Genomic DNA, 22,749 nt, shown 5'->3' with positions numbered 1-22,749 from the left:
TATAAAACAACACATAATTACATACAAACAAAACACAATTAAATACATAATTTTTTAAGCTAGAGAAAACAAGGAGGCAACCATTTTAATCGCAAGGCATGGGACGACAACCATTTTCAAGGTATATACCATGGTTTGGAAAAGTCAAAGTTTTAAAACCGAAAATTTTTCTGCTCTACCATTCCTAAGGTATGTGTGGAAAAAAAGGGTAAAACTTCACTCAACACTTTATTTTTATGGACCATTTGAGTATTAGTAGACTGTCTGCCTAATATCTGTTGATGCTGCTCTTTCAAAAGACATTTAACTGACTATCAGAAACTTTGAAAGTGCATGTCAACTTAAACTAAGCCTAACCCCAACCTAACAGTCTACTTATAATCTAATGAGAATTAGTTGACATGTATATGCAATGTAACTTAAATTCAACAAACGGACCATCAAAATAAAGTGTGAAAAGTTTTAATCTTTTACCCGAGACATTTAAAAAGAGCAGTGATTACAATACTGTGAAACTGAGATATTTTTATACAAGGTTATCATACCGTTAGAAACTTATAACGGCCCATGCGTATTAATTTCACTTACTTACAATTGTGAAATGGAGGAAGAAACTGATCCATGAACTGTGTACTGTAAAGTTCCTGTCATGCTCTGACTAAGTCCCATATCAATAGTCTTTTCTGATCCTTCTTTAAACAAACGGCTGACGAATCCCCCTTTGTAAGCGTGTAGAAAGCACTCGTCAGAAAAATGACAGGAACACAGCACAAGGCTGGGGCTATAATGCTGATGTATTTTTGCAAAAATAAACTTCAACCACTGACTCTTTACAGCCTTATCTCTGGGTAGGGAAAATAACACTAACTGTCCCTCACATTTCAGAGCACAGCGTCTACGCGACTTGATTCTGTCGAGATCTGCTACAGTGTTTGTCTTCCTCTTTTTCTTTCTATAGTGTTTATGGGTGGGGCCGGGGGGTTCAATTTTCCCCCAGTCTGCGCGTGCAACAAATGGGCGGGGCTTGAGTTCCGTATTGACGCCACACCAACATGACTAAATACTCATTACCATGGTGATTCATTCGAACCACTATGAGTCAACTCTTTTATAGATGAATCAATTGTTTTAAACACAGTTCACTTTCAGATTCAAGCCGTAGCTGGATATTTCACTTCACTTAGAGCTGTGTTACACACTACATGGAAGGTTATTTTCAAAAACCCATAATAGGGGCTCTTTAAGGGACATTTAAAAAAAACAAAGCTTTTTTTAATGTAAATCACAATTTAAAGACAAAAAAATCAAAATTTCTTCAGCATGTATTCTTGCTTATGTGGATTTAAACCTTTATGAGTGGTTTAAAACCTTTGAGATATTTTGAAGAATGCTGGTTGCACATCAACTTCCATGGTACGGAGAAAAATGCTATAGAGGTCAGTGGGTGCCAGTGGGTGAGAGGTGACCACATGAATGGCAACATAAACAGACCACACGACATGACTTTGCTAGTTTGCTGAGTTATTATTGTTATATTTTCTGCAATCTATATTGGTCTTAAAAATGACAGTGAGAAAAAATGAATCAGAAATGAATTAAATTAGTTGGTCTCAGCCAAATGTGAACTGAACTACAAGTGGGAATTTCCCCACTAAGAAACAACCACTTAATTCTGTGTGAACAGCAGTCACTTTATAAGCAATTACATAACCAATATAAACCGAAAAAAAAGATTATGAGACATAGAGAGCATAAAGTGAGCAAAGAACTCAAGGTCATTAATGAACAGCATGCAAAGTGAGTGATATCAGCAGGTTCCTGTGTCTTAGAGTGGTGCCTTGTGAAGTGTGCCATTGGACTAATGAAGGCCTGAGGTGTTGCTTTTGGACAAGACCAGGGCTCTCTCTGCTCTTATCACTCAGAGAATCAAATACTGGTCACCAAAATACAGATGGCATCATGTCTTTTCAATTCCATTCACTCTCTGAACACTCTCACAAATGCCTTTCTTCATCCCATTCTCAATCATTGCTCCTCTCTTCCACTCCCACAGGATATAGACACGTTTATTTGGAGGGAATGACAGAAGCATCCATTTTTGTCCATATCACAGTGCATGACATCTATGGGAAGGTGAGCTCATTACCACACAGACAACTGTACCTAATCAGTCTGATAAAGATCCACAGCTATTTCCACTAGACATTTTACAGATCTGAACTCTACACACTAATTCTTCATGTATTTCATAATTAGATCAGCATTGATTACTGATGCAACATTTTCCAGGATTTGTAATCGTTTGATTAAATAAAAAAAAACGTGTAAAAAGGCTCAGCTGGTTATCATAACAATCTGTTACGCAGAGTGTTGTTTTTGTCCATTTCTGCTGTTGTGTAACCAAGCACGTATGACTGTAAAAAAAAAAAAAAACGAGAAGTAAATGAATGGTTTAAGAAGATAGAGACTAGAAACAAAGCAAATGATCTGCCAGGGCAGTGAGATTATTATAGTTGGTAAGACGAAATAAAAAAAAGAAGAAGAAACCATATTTGGGCTTTTGTAAATAAAACAAGTACAGTGCTCAGCATATATAGGTACACCCCCCACAAATCTATCTTTTAAATTAATATTTTTGATAGGAAGATATACAATATTATATTTGTGCATATACATTAGATTACTCAGTACTGCAGCCAAATTTGGAGCTTGTCTAACAAAATAACTTAAGATAACAGTCCAAAAACTAGTACACCCAAATTTATGTTATAGAAAAATATAAATTTAAAAAAGAGGAAAAATTAAGAGAAGCAAAAAAGTGAAATATTTAGTTGAATTTTTGTAGGTTGTATTTATTTATTTTTTATTTTTTGCAATAGTTTGCTTGAATTTAATTGTATTATCTTTAAATTTCTAAATATGTTTGGTGACTAAAATATTATTTTAATAAATATATCTGTTTAATAAAACTGTATTGTTTAAATGCACCAAAATACATTGCCTATATTAACTTAGAAATGGATAAAAATATTCATTTTCAAAATGGGGTGTACTCAATTATGCTGAGCACTGTATAATAACACTTATTACAAGCAGTGTATTTAGTCTAGTTATCTTAAAACTGGCTTGTTAATAGCTTTTAAATCTATAAGCTTTTCTTATTTTGTGTGAAAAGGTTTTTTTTTTTTTTTTAAATCACCCAAACATTTAAACTTAAAAAAGATAAAGATCAGACGTGCATGCATTTTTTATTATTCTAATAAGCCTTGACAGGATTTACACTGTAAATGTATCCACTTGTTAAATTGTGACATATCAGTGACATATGGAATACTGTTTCCGAGTCCAAGCCGCTACTCATTTGAATTGAGAAAATATTTGTTTACGATCACTTAGTCATTTGTCTATGATTTTAGTCATATCACACGATAAAGTGAATTTTATAAAAAATCATAGTGTACACATCATTCTCTGGGCTTGCTGGATCACAAATTTGAACAATCAAAAAAAAATTATCACTTTCTGACCATCTGATATTACACATGGACATATAAACTGCGATCGTAATTTTCGAAAGTAATACTTTGCTTTGTAAATCTTTATTATTACCATTTGTTGAGTCTCCCTATACATTTTCATAGAGCGCTTGGACCTGAAGCCGCTTCGCATGACGTCACACTTAACATGCGGATTGCAACAAAACATAATGGAATTTATTTTGGAACTAAAGAACAAGTGTGAGTGAATTTGTTATCGGTAAACAAGTTACTACAGATAAAATAAGAAAATGTATGATTATTGACTCTTTTTAATAGGCAAACTTAAAGGTGCCGTATGTAATTGTTTGACTGTTCTAAAGCAACCATGTTTGCAGATATTTAAGAAACAACTCTTTTAACATGGAAAACAATCCTTTTGTCACATGTTGTCGCGTGTAGTTATGGTGTAGGCTCGATAGTCAGGCACACTTGCTCATGTTGATGTCGTCTATCTGGCAACCTGTGTTTGTGTGAAGTCTTCAGATGAGGGGCCCAGTAAAAAAGTGTTTTAATTTTGAACTGCAATACCTAGTGGGCCAATCCCACTGGGCGTCAAGCTTACATACAGCACCTTTAAAACAACTTCTAATAGCCAAAATTAAGTCTTAAAAATACAAGGCTGGTCTTAAATGAGGTCTCAGGTTGTAATTAAGCTAAGTTTATTGTTAAAATTTACTAATGAAGAAAGATTTTAAAAACAATCATAAATAATCTTACACAATCTGAATTTGCATTGTATTTTATTCTTAAAAATGTCTTGAAATAAGGTTGTAAAAGGAGGTTTTGCAGTGCAGTGGTATTTGGTTCTCAATTACACCATACAACCTCTAAAGCAGCAAAATATCCTGATCTCATTGACATTTTATTGAAGTTCCTCCAACCTTTTTACTTTCCAGTGGAGTCCTTTAGTCCTCAATCCAAGCTATACCATAATGCACTTGCTAGGAGCTAATAAGGTACCATGGCTATGTAGTGTTGCATGTTACTGCATGAACGTTGTCTAACGTCCTTGTGAATTCCTGTTCTTGCTCAGTGAACACTAAGCTATTGTAAATGTTCAATCATTATCGTTCAAGTTCATTTTGCTTCTCAGTTTTTGTGAGAATTTCTGTTTTGATCAGTTATGTCTGCTTCTAATAAATGTGTTGAATTTTGAAGGATTGAAAGATGAGAGTTGACTGAATGAATCATCATTTGTTCCAAAGGAATGTGCTGCCATCTGTTGGGTTTAATCGGCACTGTAGTCTTAAAAAGATTGTTGTGGAAGATATTGAGGTTGACCTTTTGAACGTTTAAACGTGTGCCACTGCATGTATGTATTGTCATTGCTTGTGAATACTGAATGTTTATTATAACCTGACTCAGCAACCCATTTTAGGGGATGTTTCCAACACCATACCATGAAGCTGAATTATCATAAAGAGGACATTCCACATTCAACATACATTTTTTTAATGAGTATCTACAGAAAACAGAAATATAACTTTTATATGATAACTACTATATATACAGTTGAAGGCAAAACTTTTTGCCCTGTTATTTTTTTATATTTCCCAAGTTGTTTAACAGAGCAAGGTAATTTTCATAGAGTTTCCTATTGTATGGGATTTTTTTAACAATAATTTTTAAGGTCAATATTTTTGCCCCCTTAATAATTACTTTGCTGATTGCCTACAGAAGAAACCACTGTTGTCCAGTGACTTGCCTTATTAACCCATCTTGCCTAACATATTAATGTAGTTAAGCCTTTAAATTGCACTTTACGCTGAATGCTAGTATCTTTCAAAGTAACTATTAAAATAAAATGTGTATATATCTACAAAAAAACAGTAAATATACATTACTTGACAAAAGTCTTGTCGTCGATCCCAGTTGTAAGAGCAACAAATAATAACTTGACTTCTAGTTGTAGATTTTTCCAATTAATTATCTGTTGAACTGCATCCTAATCATCACAAATACTGCAGAAGACCTGTTGGAACTCATATGGACCCAAGATTCTCTAGAAAGCAGTCAAGTTTGGTGAAGGAAAAATCATGGTTTGGGGTTACATTCAGTATAGGGGCATGCAAGAGATCTGAAGAGTGTATGGCTATATCAACAGCCTGAGATATCAAGACATTTGTGCTGCCCATTACATTACAAACCACAGGAGAGGGAAAATTCTTTAGCAGGACAGTGCTCCTTCTCATACTTCAGCCTACACATCAAAGTTCCTGAAAGCACAGAAGGTCAAGGTGCTCCAGGATTGGGCAACCTAGTCACCAGACATGAATATTATTGAGCATGTCTGGGGTAAGATGGAGGAGGCATTGAAGATGAATCCAAAGAATCTTGTTGAACTCTGGGAGTCCTGCGAGAACGCTTTCTTTGCCATTCCAGAGGACTTAATTAATAGGTTATTTGAGTCATTGCAGAGATGTATGGATGCAGTTCTCCAAGCTCATGGAAGTCATATACAATATGAATTCTTTTTTTCACTGCACCATGACTTTATATTCTATACTGTACATTATTTCTGTTAAGTGACAAGACTTTTGTCTAAGCAAAGTCAGACCAATAATTAAAAATAAAAAAAATAATTAAAAAAGGCATAATCATATTTTATTTTGGTCAAGTAAGCATAATCTAGTGACCTTTTCCTTTCATATAAGCCACTTCTGATGCCAAGTTTTTATTTGTTGTTCCTAAAACTTTATATATATATATATATATATATATATATATATATATATATATATATATATATATATATATATATATATATATATATATATATATATATATATTTGCCTTCAACTGTGCCTTCAATACTACTTTACAATTTAATAATTATTATTTACCTTAAAAACAACTCTTGTTTAAGTGATGTACTGGTTTCTGCAATCCCGTTAACTTTTTCTACATCACAGAAATCAGGACCCTGTAATCAGCTCAAATGTAAATGAACAATAATGGGTGTTATCATTATGAATCAGAAGACAGTTGTATTTTTTTTTCCTTAAATCCCAGAAAGTTAATAGATCTAAATCTTATCTTTATATTTGGTCTTTCTCATTTCTCAGGGGCGCCAGCTTCGGGGTTTTAGAGGGTTATTTAATAAAAGTTCCAAGTCCTCTGTGGACACACATATTGGAGTTCCACCTCGTAAACGATCCATAACAGATCACCTTCTTCGGAGGACTGCCAGTGCCCCTGCAAAAGGCCGCAAAAAGAACAAGATGCCATTGGCTGAAGCTACATATGACAGAAAGCAGAGCACTGGAGATTCTCAGAGCACTTTTGTAGAGAAGAGGATGGGGAACAGAAAAGCACTCCAGCATCGCCCAGTATCCATGCCCCTGGATAAGCTCCTGCACAGTCACCTCAACCTGTCCACCCCTGATCAGGAGGAGCCTGATCCTGGAGCAGACACGATCATTGGTCAGTTTCTTTTTTTATTAATTTTCTTCATATTCTAGAAGGGCTATGTCATATTGAGTCAAAATGAAAGCTGTTGCATTATACATTAAATTATTAGTAATATTATTATTACTCTTACCATTGTAGCTATAATGCATCAGAGTGAATGTTGGCTGCACTTCAGTTTCAATCAACTCCGTATAGAACAAATGCTACAGTTATTCCACTAATTATCTATGATTTACAAATATATTTAATTGTGTAAAAAATATTCTATTGTTATCTTTTTTATTAATATATTAATAAAATGAATAGTTCAGATGCAAAATCCTCAAAAAGGTGACTACAAAATAATTTCAAAATGAGCATTTTCTCATGTTTATGTTATTTCACATTTCAGTTTAAAAGCAATGAAATGAACCTATTTCTTGCCATAAAAATACAATTACTGAACCTACACACAGGAGCATGAGAAAATGCTTCTTTATGAATGAAATTTCATACACCACTTCAAATATTCAAATATTAAAATTCTGTTGTCATTTACTCACTTAATTGCCTTTTGTGCAGTACATATAAAGCTAAAAAAATAAGAATTTCATTATTTTGGGTTGACAATTCCTTTATGTTTATATTGAGTTTCTTTAATGGACCCTTAAAATATTCAGACTTGTAGGATTTTCTTTCTTTAATACCTTAACTTGCCTTTGTCTTGTTCTGTCTTTACTGCTGTGCTTCTCTATAGTAGAAAACTGAATAGGAAACCCTTGCAGGTAATCCACAAAGCCATACTCAGGCTGACTCACCCAAACATTCTAGTTTCAAGCCATTGCACCAATGTTTTTTATCAGCTATTGTTTTGTTTCATAAGATACAACCATTTGTGCTTTTAGAAGAATGGAATTGTAAAAAGAAATAATAAAATAAAACCAACAAGTATCTGGATGTTTGCCAAGTATCTGGATGTTTTCCATGGACCCACACATTTTCATTATCTGACTTCCTTTTCACAATTGTACTTGGTGGTGCATTCCATTTGTCCTGTGTTCAGAGTGACGTGTGTTGGATTTTGGTGTTCATTTGGTAAAGTTCTGTGAGATTGTTTTGTCATAGTTTTAAAAATGTGCTGAAAATCTTCTCTGAAATGTTTCCACAGAGTCTTTCTTCCGTGAGAAACCCAGATCCATCTCAGTGGATCTTCTTTTTGAAACTTCTGCCTTCAAAGAACCTGATGCCCATGAACTTTCTGCTGACCATATTCAAGACTTTGACACTGAGCCCAAAGATTTAAAAGAAACCCCATACCTGGTCAATGAGGGCAGTAAGAACAGTCTGAGTGATCCTCAGAAAGAACACTTAAGAGATTTTGGGAAGAGTTTCACTGAAGGCGATAAATTATGTTCTACCCAAAGGCCAGAAGACCACTGGCCAGGTCCTTCAGATAAGTGTAATGGTGGCAGCATTGTGCAAAGTGAAGAAAGTCTAAGAGAATGTAGCCAATTGGAAAGTCCTAAAAAGAAATGTCTAACACCTAAGGCAGCCACGTATTCCTCAACCTCCTCTTCTTCCTATTCTTCAGGTAACTTCACCAAATCACACTCGCCTAAAATGGATCCGTCAGACCAGAACAGTCTCCAGGACAGTGCTCTGTCTCGCCTTATTGATGCTGTCTCGCTAGAGAATGAATATGACACTTGTGGGTCTATATCTGCTCTGATTGGCCAATTTGAACTCACTGCTCAGCAGAACACCCAAATTATATCCAACTCACAACCCATGAAAGATTCCTATCCTCTGTCTGATCTTCCTCGTCTAAACAATGGTCTTTCTAGCACTCCACTGAAACTCATTGAAAAATCTGTGTACACAGCTTCAGATCCAACAATGAGATCTTCTAGTCCTGAAACTACTGAACCTGCTGTCTTTACCATCTTGGATGAGGAAGTGCTTTCTCCAGTATCAACAAACAGCTTTTGTCAAAACTTTCCCAATGAATCTCCCATGGTCAGCCAGGGATCCTCATCCATCAAAAAGCCGTTTGAGTGGACGGCTCAAAGAAATCCAAAGGAAAGCAGTAGCAGTCGAAGTCCTTCCACTGATTCTTTCAAGAACTTTGATTTCAGAGGTTACAGAGAAACCTCAATCAACAGTACAGCCTCAGATCGATTCTTGATGTGCCAAGACTCCGTAAGCAGCAGTTTGATGGAATTGGAAATTAATGTGGATGGAGATTCCTTGGACAACACCCTGACCCCTTTGAGTCCTCTTCAAGATTTTAGAAGAATTCAAAGCTTAAACCAGACTTCCCCCTATCACTTATCAAGACTTGAACCAATGCATCTCCACAAACCTTCATACCATCCCACTCCTGCTCACTCCACAGACACGTCACTATTTCACAGACACAACCAGTTTCCACACCAAAGTCCGATCTCCAGCACACACATTTCTGGTAAAACCCAGCCAAGGAAGTTCAACTGTTATAACGACAATGGGAGATTTCCACTTAGTAATAGAATAGATACTGCAGATAGAAGGCACCAGGAGACACGAGACCAAAACAGCTTGATCAGCAGAGGAGAATGTTTACACAAATCTCCAGAATGTCTCACAAAGACAAAAGGCTGCAATAATTCCATAGAAAAGGACTTCTACGGCACAACTGTATCAGACTATGACATGATTTCAGTTGAATTGCAGGACTGTTCCCAGCCATCCCCACATTATAAGCCCTTTCCTGTAGCTCCTTCTCAGATCAGTGGACTCTCCCAAGATGCTTCTGCCAAGTCTAAGAGCCTGGGAGATCTAACATCTGAAGACATTTCATGTAACTTTCAAAGCAAGTACAAGTCAATCAGTCGAAGTTTTATTACTCCTGCAATGCAAGACCAAAGATGGGTGAGTGGGTTGTCTGGTCGTCCGAAATCTGCAGATCCCTTAACTGAGCAACTTCGTAAACTTGTGACATTGGATCATGAAGACTATACATGTGCTCCTTGTTCTCAACCCACCCCGAAACCTCTTTCAGTACTGCCACTTTGCTCTTCTCAGAGATTGGCTGATGATCCTGAAGACCCTCCACCGTTTCTGTCAAGGCGATTGTCATCCCGCAGTCAAAGTCGTGTTCGTCATATAGCCAGTCGTGCACGTGAGAGACAACAAGAGGCCTTTAAACACCGGCCTGTTGAAGGTGCCATGGATGTAGTTCTCCGCAATAAACCAGTGTCCTCCCAATACCATCCACCAAATAGGCACTCTACAGGCTCATATATCGCTGGTTACCTGGAACAACTGGGTCCTGAGGCTCGAGGCTTGCCTGAAGGAGCCTGTACCTCGCTACACTATGGATACAGAGATCGCTACTATAATGACGATTCTGTACTCCTCCCTCCTGATTTCTCTAATTCATCGGAACCTGAGGTCTTTTTCCTACTTAGACTTTGACCTTGCATCTCAGCCATTGTTAAGACTGTGCATGTATTTCGTAGTAACAACTGCAACTACATGTAGCAGGACACTTCCAGAAATGTGTAAAATATCATATAACACAGTCTCTTAGGCCCTGTTTACACTAATACGTTTTAGTTTTCAAACACGCAAGTTTTGATACGATTACGGCTTCCGTCCACACTACCCTGGAGTTTTCAAGCCCTGAAATCGGAGCGTTTTGAAAATGCTGAAGAGGCTATTTTCGTTTTAAAACACTGCTGCTCAGGCGTGGCTGCAGACATTTGCTATCTAATTATTGCTTTTTCTCAATATTGAGTGCACAATGGTCAGTCTTTAATTATTTTCATTGTAAGTTCTGATGTCGCAAGTTTGATAAGAAAACAAGATACTGAGGACGCCTCGGGTAAATCTTCAAAAGGAACAGTGTACTTTATAACATCATTCACATCACCCTGGCTACATTGTTTCATGTTTACAATAAAAAGAACACATGATATGAGGAACTGCCCATTTTCATTTTAATATTAACAACATAACAGACACCAAAAATGTTGAGGCGTTGTGTAGCTACATATTTATATGATCATCATCTTCACTGTATGCATATTTATAACAAAGTGGAGCCTATAACATAACTGCCTCCTTTCATTTTCATTGAAAGATATAAAACATACCCTGTCTCTTTTGCTTAATATCAGTTTTAATAATCAATAATGGCCACTATAAAAGTATAACATACAATAAGTTTATACAATATAGGAAATAAAGGAAAGCAGTCAGTCAAATGTGCAGACTTATTTTACGTGGTTACATAGATTAATATATTAACTTTTAATATATTATCTTTGCGCTCAGCCAAAACACGTTACCTGAGAACAAGTAATATTCAAATGACCAAAGCGTCGTTATAGAAACAAATATTATGTTTAAATATCACATTTATTAATTATACTGAGATGTGATCCAGCAGTAGATCCTTGATGAACTGTCTGACGTGAGAAGCTCTCACCTGGGGAGGTGTGCTTAAAGCATCAGCTGACTGCCTGGAGCTCAGACTTCCGCATATACTGCAGCGCATGCCAGAGTACGTGCATGGTCACGTGATGTGCGTTTCAGCGGTATAATGAGAACAGAGAGCTTTTCAGAAATGCTAGGTGAAACGCCAGTGTGGACGTGGATCGTTTTCGTTCTAAAACGCCATTTTAAAACTAAAATGTATTAGTGTAAACAGGGCCTTACATGTGCTACCCCTGCTGTATGAACAAATTACTTTAGATATTTGTGGTCCCTGTCATGCTTGAATGAATATTTTGTTCAAAATGTGTACTGTCACAAAGTAAAATAATAATAATAACAATAATAATAATAACAATAACAACAATAATAATAATTATAATAAAACAGTAAATGATTGAATTGGATATCTCTTTGAGACTTTTTTGATGTTGTCGTCTATTGGTTCTTTTTTAGATTACACAAATACAACAAAATCATGAAGGGGCTTCAATTTTTATTCAGTCTTCCTGTGTATTATGTTGTTTATATGTCTGTGTAGTATGTGCATACTATGTTGGTACATTTATCGACAGTCCAAGCACTATGGTTTTTATGTATGTTTGAATTTACTGTGACATTTTTCTTTAGCATGTGAAGCGTAAACATTTTAAGCATGACTATGCACAGACCTGTAGATGCTGTGCTTTGATTTTGCACAGAATGATTCTGTTGTATTGAATGCAATACATCACATTTACCTGCTTGCTAACTTGCTTGCTTTCTAATAGTCATGAATTTAAAGAAGATTGAAACTCTTCTTCATACTCTAAAGCTGTATGGTTAAAGTTTTATTTTTATAATTGCTTTGATACAGAGAGCAAAAATAATGTTTGTTAGAATGGTTTAGTTTTTTTTTTTTGTTTGTTTGTTTTTTGTAGAAATTCTTCCCCAATTTCCCTGTGCTTAAAGGCATTAAGTCTATTCTTTTTACTGCTTCTCATCCAAGATGAGTGTAAGCATTTTCCTACCATTGCAATAAAAAATGAAATGTTTGCTATGAGGTAAAACATGTATTTGTGGGTTTTTTTTTCTTCTTCTTCTTTTAGCGTTTCTTTAATATCTGGGATCAGTAGGTCTGCTGATGAAGGCTGCATTTATTTAATGTAAAATTTATTTAAAAACAGGAATAAAATAAAATAACTTAATTGTACTTATTTTTATTAATGTGTTTCAGAGCTTAATTTTGAGCAGCCATTACTTTAAAGGGATAGTTCACCCAAAACTGAAAATTCTGTCTTCATTTACTCACCCTTCACACGTCAGAAACCTGTTTCAGTTTATTTTTTCTGTTGAACACAAAATACGTTATTTTAAAAAATATACGAAACTAGTAGCCTTTGACTTTCATAGTAATTCTTTTTTTCATATTCATATTAATTTTCAAAATAACTATGTTCAGTCTTGGTCTAGGGTACAAGACAATAAAGTAAACTAAGTAAACAACAACAAATCAACACATAAATTACATTCAATGAAGAGAATTACATATTTAAAAGTCTAATTGAGAGCATCAAGGTGGCGCAGTGGGTAGCACGATCACCTCACAGCAAGAAGTTTACTGGTTCGAGCCCTGGCTGGGTCAGTTGGCATTTCTGTGTGGAGTTTGCATGTTCTCCCTGTGTTGGTGTGGGTTTCCCCCACAGTCTAAAGACACGTGCCATAGGTAAATTGAATAAGCTAAATTGTCCGCAGTGTATGTGTGTGAATGCAATGGGTGTTTGGGTGTTTCCCAGTGTTGGGTTGTGGCTGGAAGGGCATTCCACTGGCGGTTCATTCCACTGTGGCAACCCCTGAATAATAAAGGGACTAAGCCAAAAAGAAACTGAACGAATGAAGTCTAACTGACGTAGGTAAAAATAAAAAACGATACAAAATAAATTATGTGAGGGCTCAGATATTATTTTAACAGCTTCATTAATAACTGATTGCTCATAAAAAGATTCAAAAGATTGATACTTCCTTTTCCCTATAATTCCTATAGCTATCTTTACCAAACATGAAAGGCTGGCTTTAGACTGAACTGCATCGCTTCCAAACCATACAGTAACACCATAGTTTATTATACTTACAGACTGGTAAAATAAAATCATTACTTTTGCTTAACCCCCAAAACTCGCAATCATTGCTGCACACAAGAACCAATACCGACTACACATGGACCCCAGGTAAGCAAGTTATCCATGTAAACATGCAGATATTTATGAGCACATATGTTTAATGGGTTCAGCCTGGATAAATACAGGTGACCGAGAAAATAATTTCCTCAGTTTTGTTAATAATAATAAAAAGATAGCTTGAATCACTCCCTTGATTCTACCTCTAAATCTTCATACAAGATGCTAAACACAGCTGTGTTATCTGGGTATTTTACTATAATGTTCCTGGAATGACTTGTACAGTCATTTGTGAATAGTGAGTAGGTTTTGATTTCGTGGTGAACTATCACTTTGCTACATAATACTGATAGAACATATTCTTAAGGATAACTTAACTTTTCACTTAATGGAAGCTATTTGTTTTAGCATCATGCACCCCAAAAGAAGGGAGTAAACATTAAACAATAACATGCATTTACGTCTATTCCTGTAAGTCTGTAAAAGGTTCACATTTACTGTAAGTAACAAGGTTAGCCAGGTTATAATTTAAGTGTCATATTCAGAATAACAACAAACACAAAAACCGCATTATGCTGATGTCAGATAAGACTGATTTGGTAAGAAAACTCAGACAAGAGTTTACAATTAAATGCGATTGCATCAGAAGCTTTCTCACAGATGGGATATTTTTGTTTTTCAAGTCAACTGTGTCTCAGTGCCACACTATTCCAAAGACACTGAATGTCCCTGTGCATCTCTATTAACTGCAAGCTCATCAAAAATGATTGTTTAATTGTATTTAATTCTGTGGCTCAGCGGATGTGTAATTTGTTGTTTTCTCTGCTCCATGATTCTCCACTGATCTTTTGGGATTGTGGTCAAAACAAATACATCTTCTTGCTTTGCACTGACACAGTAGGGTGCAGGACAACTGTCAGACAAGTTGAGAACGTAGAACTGTGCAAATGTCTATACATGTCTTGTCATTATGGCTCACACTTTTTGCACCGGTGCTTCTGTTGTGGCCAGCATGTGGATTTGGAACTGAGGAGACTCCGCAGGAAACATGTATGTACTTGATCACTCCACAGTACTCAGATGAACTTGGTGTCTATCAAGACGGTGATGTGATTATTGGTAGTCTCATCAATTTACACAACCTGGCTGCAACTCCTGACCTGAGCTTCAACAGAAAACCTGGATTAGCACAATGCTTAGAGTAAGTCATATATGCTTCTCTAATTCTTTTCTTGTATTAGTTATTTATTGTGGCAGTGCATATCATCTAGATGAAGCCTATTGGAGTATTTGTTCACCAATTGAACATTTTACAATAACTTCTTTAATCTCAGTATCTTTAAGATTGCAGTCACTTTCTCATAACCTTTTTAAATTTACAAGACTGCTTTAAGAAATGAGCTAACAATGGAAATTGTTCTACAGCATGTACTAATTGTAGTTCATGTTAATTTCAGTATATTCTCATATAATGTTATTGTATTTGTTATTGTGTAATGCTCTATGGTTCAGTGGTTAGCACTGTCGCCTCATAGCAAGAAGGTCATTGGTTCGAGTCCCGGCTGGGCCAGTTGGCATTTCTTCACATTTCATGTTGAGTTTGCCCGATGTTCACCAGGCGCTCCGGTTTACCCCACAGAGTTGGATGATCTAAATTGGCTGTAAGGTATGACTGTGTGTGTAAATGAAAGTGTATGGGTGTTTCCCAGTTGCGACTGGATGGGCAACCATTTGTTAACCCCTGATAAACAAGGATCTAAGCCGAAAGTAAATGAATGAATGTGCATGTTAATCAATGCAATATAATGTAAATAAATGAGCATCATTGTAGTGACATGCCATGAGTTACTCTATACCAGGGGTAGGGAACCTTCGGCTCGGGAGCCACATGTGGCTCTTTGACCAAAACCTTGCCCCATAAAATTCAAACAATGTTCATGAGTGGTGAAAAAAACAAATTGTCCTTTATTAATACATAGACTTGCTCAAAATGTGATGCTTCATATTTATCCCTAATGGCTCTTTAAAAAAATGCATTTGCCAAAAAAATTAAAAATCTCTCTTTGCTGAAAAAGGTTCCTGACCCCTGCTCTATACATTTAAATGGATAGTTCACCCATAATGAAAACTTCTGTCATCATTTGCTCATCCTCCACCAGATCAAACCCGTTTGAGTTACGTTCTTCTGTTGAACATAAGATACTTTAAAAACTGCAAGAAACAGGTAATCATTGACTTCCATAGTATTTGTTTTTCCTGCTATGGGTCTCAATGATATTCTTCAGTATGTCATCTTTTGTGAGCAACATAAATAAAAGAACTCTTAGTTACAATAAAAGCAGATTTTAATTGTTTATGAACCATTTTAGGGTCAAAATTAGTAGCCCTTTTAAGCAAATTTTTTTTTCTACTACAGAAGAAACCATCATTATACAGTAACTTGCATAATTACCCTAACCTGCCTAGTTAACCTAATTAACCTAGTTAAGCATTTAAATGTCACTTAAAGCTGTATAAAAGTGTCTTGAACAATATCTAATAAAATATTATTTACTGTCATCATGGCAAAAATAAAAAATAAAATTATTATTAGAATGTTCAGATGCAAAAAACCTCTAAATGCCATCTAAACTTTTTCTCAGGCTCTTGTGGGTAGGTTCAGTAAATTCACTTTTATGTCAATGAATAGGGTATTTTCATCATCTGTAAAGTGAAATAATTTAACATTAACATAGGAGGTTGAGAAAAATGCTTGTTTTGAAGGATTATGTATGATTATATATGTTTGCATAATTATAATTGCAAACCGCACTTTGCACCCTTACTCTTATTTGATTTTTTTCTGTTGTTGTTGTTTATCTTATCTTATTTCATTCTCTAAATTTTATAGTAGTGCACACACAGTCCTTCAATTCAATTCAACTTTATTTGTATAGTGCTTTTCCAATGTAGATTGTTTAAAAGCAGCTTCACATAGAAGATCATAGTAAATTGAAACAGTGTCAGTCCTGTGTTATGTTGTCAATTTATGTTGTTTAATGTAGCACCATGCTCCTGGAGGAAGATTGTTTTGTGTCACTGTGTACTGCACTATATATTGTTCAACTGAAAATAAAGCAGACTTGAATTGATCCTGTATATGTGTGTATATATATATATATATATATATATATATATATATATATATATATATATATATATACACATATATATTATGTTTAATTATTTATGTTTAATTAGTTTTGAATATTTGTTATTCATTATTCGTTTTCATTGTTACTGATTTCATTCACGTTGCTGGAAATTGTTTGTCTGTTGTCAGGTTTCAGGAACGTACTTACCGCTGGTTTCAGGCAATGGTTTTTGCAGTTGAAGAAATTAACCAAAACCCCTCTCTGTTGCCGGGGGTCAAACTGGGTTATCACATAATGAATAGTTGTTCCCGTTACCCTCACAGCCTGACAGCAGCCATGTCAATGATCAGTGGAGGAAACAAAACTTGTGGTCCCACTAAACCAGCTAAGCTTCTGGTCGGAGACTCTTCATCTACTCAAAGCATTCTTCTATCCACAACATTGATTCCCCTGAAAATTGCAATGGTGAGGTTATTAACTGATGTTTTTAGGCTGCAATATTTGTTATCACTTTATTTGGATGGTACTTATTTTGGATGGTTTTCTTGGGTAAAATTTACCACATTTCAACCACATGCCAACTTATTAGTGGACTGTAGGGTTAAAGTTAGGGTTAGTGTAAACTGACAGTAGCTATTAATTTGATATTATTGTTTGAGTCTTATCATTTTCTGTGCTGTTTAGATATCCAAGTATGGCATATATTGTCACCCTGATGAAGGCAAATTCATTTGAATACTATCCATGTGAAGAACTAAATTTTTGGAGTGCCTTAGACTGATGGTTTGTTTGATTATTTAAAAATGTGCTTCCAGATCAGTTACCTGGCCAGCTGCCCATGTCTCAGTGACAGACAAAAGTATCCAAATTTTTTTCGCACTATCCCCAGTGATGTTTATCAAGCACGCACCATGGCACAGATTGCCAAACGCTTTGGGTGGACATGGATTGGAGCCGTGATTGCAGATAGTGACTATGGGCATGGGACTGTGCAGGCATTTGAAGAAGAAATTAAAGGCACCGGGATCTGCTTGGCCTTTTATCATACACTCTACAGGGAGCAGTTAGAAAAAGATGTGGCCTTTGCTGCCAGAACAGTCCAAGCCTCTTCTGCTCGAGTGATCCTGGTTTTGGCTTGGTATACAGATGTGGAGGCATTTCTGTTGGAATTGATGCGTAGGAATGTGACAGATAGACTGTTCCTGGCCAGTGTGATCTGGAGCACCAGTTACAATATCATGGCTAATCCCCAGCTCTATACCATCTCAAAGGGAACTCTAGGTGTAGCTTTAAGAAGTGCACCCATGCCTGGATTCAGTGCGCATCTTCGGCAGTTACATCCTGCCCGTTATCCTGATGATAAATTCTTGAGGACCTTTTGGGAAAATACATTTGGTTGTAGTCCTACAATAAGCTCTTCCGTGATTTTCCAGAACTCCTTGCCTCCATGCAGTGGCAGAGAGAGTCTAGAGGGTCACAGTGAATTTACTGATACATCTCATCTGACAGTTACATATAATATTTACTTGGCTGTTTATGCTGCTGCTCACGCACTTCATTCATTGCTTGAGTGTAACTCACAAAATCACTCTGATTCAAAAATAAAACCAAAGTGCTCCTCTCCAGACAACATCACCCCTGCGCAGGTATCCATCTTACATTGCAAGTAATACAACTGATAAATTTTAAATGGTAAAAAAAACAAGCAAACTAACATGTGTAAACTGGGGGAATGTCATTGAATTACTGTACATGTTACAATAGCTCAAGGTTCTATGTTTGTGTAGACTGGCGTTTTTACATATATTTTTATTTTCTCAGTTTCTTTTTTTGTTTTACAAATTTTTCAAAATGGCTTCTTTAGTGTTCAAAAACACAAAAATAACTCTAACTGGGATGGATCAAGGCTGAGTAAATGGTGGCAGAAATGACAAATTTGGGTGAACTATTCTTTTAATGAATTTGCTGAAAATTAAACTGCTAGCACAAAAGACAGAAGGTGCATCCCAAATCGCATACTTAATACATTTTGTAGTATAAATAGCCCTTTGACTGCCCCTCTACCAATCGGTTGACCATGTTTTTACTGCTTTAAATAATGGCTTACACACACAGCATTGTTGGTTTACCAAAAAAAAAAAATCTACGCTTGGCTTTGGTTTTAGTGAAAAAAAAACAAAACATGAAAACATGTTAAATGAAAATCTGAAATATTTTATGGCATACTTAAAAAAAAAAGGTGATTTAGTATTCAAAACTTTTATTTTGATTTTTTTTTTATATTGGTCTAGACTTTATATTTTCAGATTTTTCATAGTATATGTATTAAGTCCGGTACTTTTACCATACATCGACATATCAACCATTTGGTAGAGGCTGATATTTTGGAAATTATGGGATGTGTTGAAAAAAAGAGTGTGTTAACTAGCGACATTAGAAGTGACATTTTTTCTTGGTAGGGGTAGTGAAAAGAGATAGTGTAAGTAGTGCATTCACACTAAAAACTCCAAAAAGAATGTGCACATAAAATACCCGGATGATGCACTTATTCAACCCATTAAAACAAGTGGAAAGATGTACACTTCACACACTCAACAGCCGCTTCTTGCTCACGTAGCGGAAGGGGTGCAGCTTTCGGGTACTGATGTAGGATTATTTATTTTGGATTGTGAAAGCAAAATTCACAGTGATTATACCGCCTCCCGATGGAGAATGTGGTTATACTTAAAGCAAGTATTATTTGGTATTTTGGTCATTTATTTCACTAAATTGGCAACTGTCAGACATCATCAGGGAATTCGGTTTGAATTTCAGCTAAGTAAAAAACCATTAGTGTTTAATTTAGGACGACACTACATACATATACTATGCTGTTGAGTGTGTAAGTGCATAAGTACATAGTGCATAGTGTGCCATTTGGGACGCAGTTAGAGTTCTTTTAAAACTTAATTGTAAAAAAAAAAAAAAACAATAAAGACAGACGAAACTAATTCTGTACGATTCATATGCAATCACTTTTTCTTATGTATAGGTTAAATGTCCACTTTTTTCTGACATCCGCTTGTTACATTTTCTCTTTTCCTGACTTGGTCAGCTTTTACAGCATGTTAAAGAAGTTCGTTTCACCACTCAGTTAGGAGAGGAGTTTTATTTCCAGGAAGGCGGCATTCCACCTGTCTATGACCTGGTGAACTGGCAGATAGCTCCTGATGGTTCACTCCAATATGACTTTATTGGACGAGTGGATGGGGACCAGCTCAGTATTAATGACTCAGCTATCACATGGCCTGGAGACTCTGGGAAGGTACTGTAAGGGCGGGGCTTTCTAACAATAACATTTCTGTGCGAAGTTTGCATGCCTTCCCCGTGTTGGGTTTCCTCTGGGTGCTCTGGTTTCCCCCATAGTCCAAAGACATGCACTATAGTTGAATTAAATAAGCTAAATTGTCTGTTGTGTATGTGTGTGAATTAAAGAGTGTATGGCTGTTTCCCAGTGTTGGGGTGCGGCTGGAAGGACATCCACTTGGTAAAACATATATGCTGGATAAGTGGGCAGTTCATTCTGCTGTGGCGACCCCTGATTAATAAAGGGACTAAGCCAAAAAAATATATGAATGAATGAACGAATATCTGCAAATAGGTTAAGGAAATAACTTGCTGTGTTATTTTGCATAACTCATGTACAAACAGTCAAACCAGCAGTTATGACGCCAGTTAAAGGGTTTTCTTTAAAACAAACAAACAATAAAATAATAAAATTTGCTTAAAGTTGTGTCAGGAGCGAAAGTTTCTCAAAGAAATTGGTCAAAAACATTTTTTGGGTTGGAAATATTTGTTTCTAGAAAACAAAGTCAAAACATAGTACTGAGGTATTAGTTTTTCCAGTAAACTAGCAAATGTTTAGTTTAACTGAGCAGATTTATTCATGGGTCATTTTTACGTTCTGTATGTTCCAAAAATGAATGATATTCTCCAGGGTTTGGCAAAACATGAGTGTGTGTCAGTTTTCATTTTGGTTTGAACTAAGCCTTCAAGGTTCTTACCAAATGTAAATAATGCCTTCTAGAAAGCATGCACATTGAAATGAATAAAAAAATCATTGTCTCTCCAACTCCCAGGTCCCCGTATCTGTGTGCACGTCTGAGTGTCCTCCAGGCACACGTAAAACCATTAAGAAGAGTCTGCCAGTGTGCTGTTTTGACTGTCTGCCCTGCACAGAGGGGGAAATCAGCAACAGTACAGGTCATCAATGTTCACCAAATCTTTTTACTCCATCATGAATGCATGAAGTCATTATAAAACTATAATGGTCCTCTTTTGATTTGCCCACCTAGGCTCAATAAAATGTTATCGCTGTCCTAAAGAGTTCTGGTCAAATAGTTACAGAAATGAATGTGTGGCCCGTGAGACTGAGTTTCTTTCTGTTAGAGAAACGATGGGCATCACGCTGATGAGTGTCGCTGTTTCCGGTGCGGTCATGACAACTACAGTAGCTGTGATTTTCCTCTACCACCGGAACACTCCAATAGTAAAAGCTAACAACTCAGAGCTGAGCTTTCTGCTCCTGCTGTCTCTCAAACTCTGCTTCCTCTGCGCACTGGTGTTTGTGGGCCGGCCTTCACTCTGGTCATGTAGGATTCAGCAGGCTGCATTTGGGATTAGTTTTGTCCTGTGCATCTCCTGTATTCTGGTCAAGACATTTGTCGTTCTAATTGCATTCCATTCTGCTAGACCTGGATCTTCAGCTCTTATTAAATGGTTCGGACTGAGCCAGCAGAGAGGAATTGTGCTGGGGTTTACCTGCGTCCAGGTGGTTATCTGTGCCATTTGGCTCTCTGTCAGTCCACCTTTACCTCACCATAACTTTGGAATGCAAGGGTCAAAGGTCATTCTTGAGTGCACAATTGGGTCTGTTGTGGGATTTACCTGTGTACTGGGTTATATTGGCTTCTTGGCGACTGTGTGCTTCCTACTGGCCTTCTTCACCCGCAAACTTCCAGATAATTTTAATGAGGCAAAATTCATTACTTTCAGCATGCTGATCTTCTGTGCTGTCTGGGTTGTATTTGTGCCAGCATATGTTAGCTCGCCGGGGAAGTACAGTGTAGTGGTGGAAGTTTTTGCCATCCTGGCCTCTAGTTTTGGACTTTTGTTTTGTATTTTTGTCCCAAAATGCTACATTATTTTACTTAAGCCAGAAAACAACACTAAGAAGTTTCTTATGGGAAAAGAATAAACATGCATTTCAAACATTTTCTTGTTTGTTTATCTACAATAATCTTTCAAAATTCAATTCCATCCAAATGTGAAAAAATAAATAAAACTTTTACCAAAATGGAAGAGTTTTTTTGCAAGTTGTTCATTACTTTACAAAGGAACAGTGTTTTATTTTCAGTATTGTGATCATTTTTTAAAATTATTTATATATACAAATAAAAGCATAAAAATAATCAGTTTAACCCAGCAGTTTATGTTGTTTCTACATTATTATGTCATCTTAGAGGAGCCTTGTGCACACAGTGTATCATTATCTAAATTTTCTATTAATATTTATATAAAAAATGGGTAACACTTTATAATAACTACATACTATGAATAATTATTAAGCACTAGCAATTATTGAATTCATTATTTGTTAACGTTAACTCTACATTAATTGTTTTAATACTAAATTAAGTATTGCATTATTTACAAACTAGTTATTTAAGAATAGTTCATTTAATAGATCATTCTGAAAGTGTAAGTAAATTATTAATAAACTATTTAAATTAACATTTATATATTTTATAATTCAGTCATATAATAATAGTTACTTTGTTTATTAATAAATGCTTTATTAACTCAACCTAATGCAGATTTGTGACTTAATCTAAAGTGAGGACTATTTATGTTTTTTAAATTCCTTATAAATGACACAGCACAGCATTTACTGCTATCAGATGATACTCAATTATATATTTTAACAAAACCGGATGAGACATCTAAACTGTCTAAGCTAACTGAGTGTATTAAAGATGTTAAAACTAGATGACTAACAATTTCCATCTTTTAAAT

At 35.9% G+C, this 22,749-nt stretch overlaps 2 protein-coding genes across 2 annotated transcripts in view; both read left to right on the top strand.

Annotated features, from left to right (window-relative positions):
• plch1 (phospholipase C, eta 1) overlaps nt 1–12,457 on the top strand; it is a 173,804-nt gene extending 161,347 nt beyond the window's left edge. The window contains exons 21-24 of the mRNA XM_056478120.1: nt 2,054–2,133; nt 4,436–4,495; nt 6,605–6,962; nt 8,098–12,457. Coding sequence (XP_056334095.1) covers nt 2,054–2,133; nt 4,436–4,495; nt 6,605–6,962; nt 8,098–10,385 — 2,786 coding nt within the window. The 3' untranslated portion in view covers nt 10,386–12,457. The remainder of the gene's footprint in view (nt 1–2,053; nt 2,134–4,435; nt 4,496–6,604; nt 6,963–8,097) is intronic.
• Nucleotides 12,458–14,508: 2,051 nt separating this feature from the next.
• LOC130245928 (extracellular calcium-sensing receptor) lies at nt 14,509–21,931 on the top strand. The gene is made up of 6 exons (XM_056478714.1): nt 14,509–14,762; nt 16,884–17,160; nt 17,511–18,341; nt 19,790–19,999; nt 20,814–20,937; nt 21,030–21,931. The coding sequence occupies exons 1-6, from the start codon at nt 14,509–14,511 to the stop codon at nt 21,929–21,931; spliced, it is 2,598 nt and encodes an 865-aa protein (XP_056334689.1).
• The last annotated feature ends 818 nt before the right edge of the window (nt 21,932–22,749 follow it).

Source organism: Danio aesculapii, chromosome 18, assembly GCF_903798145.1.
Source record: "Danio aesculapii chromosome 18, fDanAes4.1, whole genome shotgun sequence".
Classification (NCBI taxonomy): domain Eukaryota; kingdom Metazoa; phylum Chordata; class Actinopteri; order Cypriniformes; family Danionidae; genus Danio; species Danio aesculapii.
The sequence above is the reverse complement of the archived record's forward strand: the minus strand, read 5'-3'. Positions and strand labels throughout refer to the sequence as shown.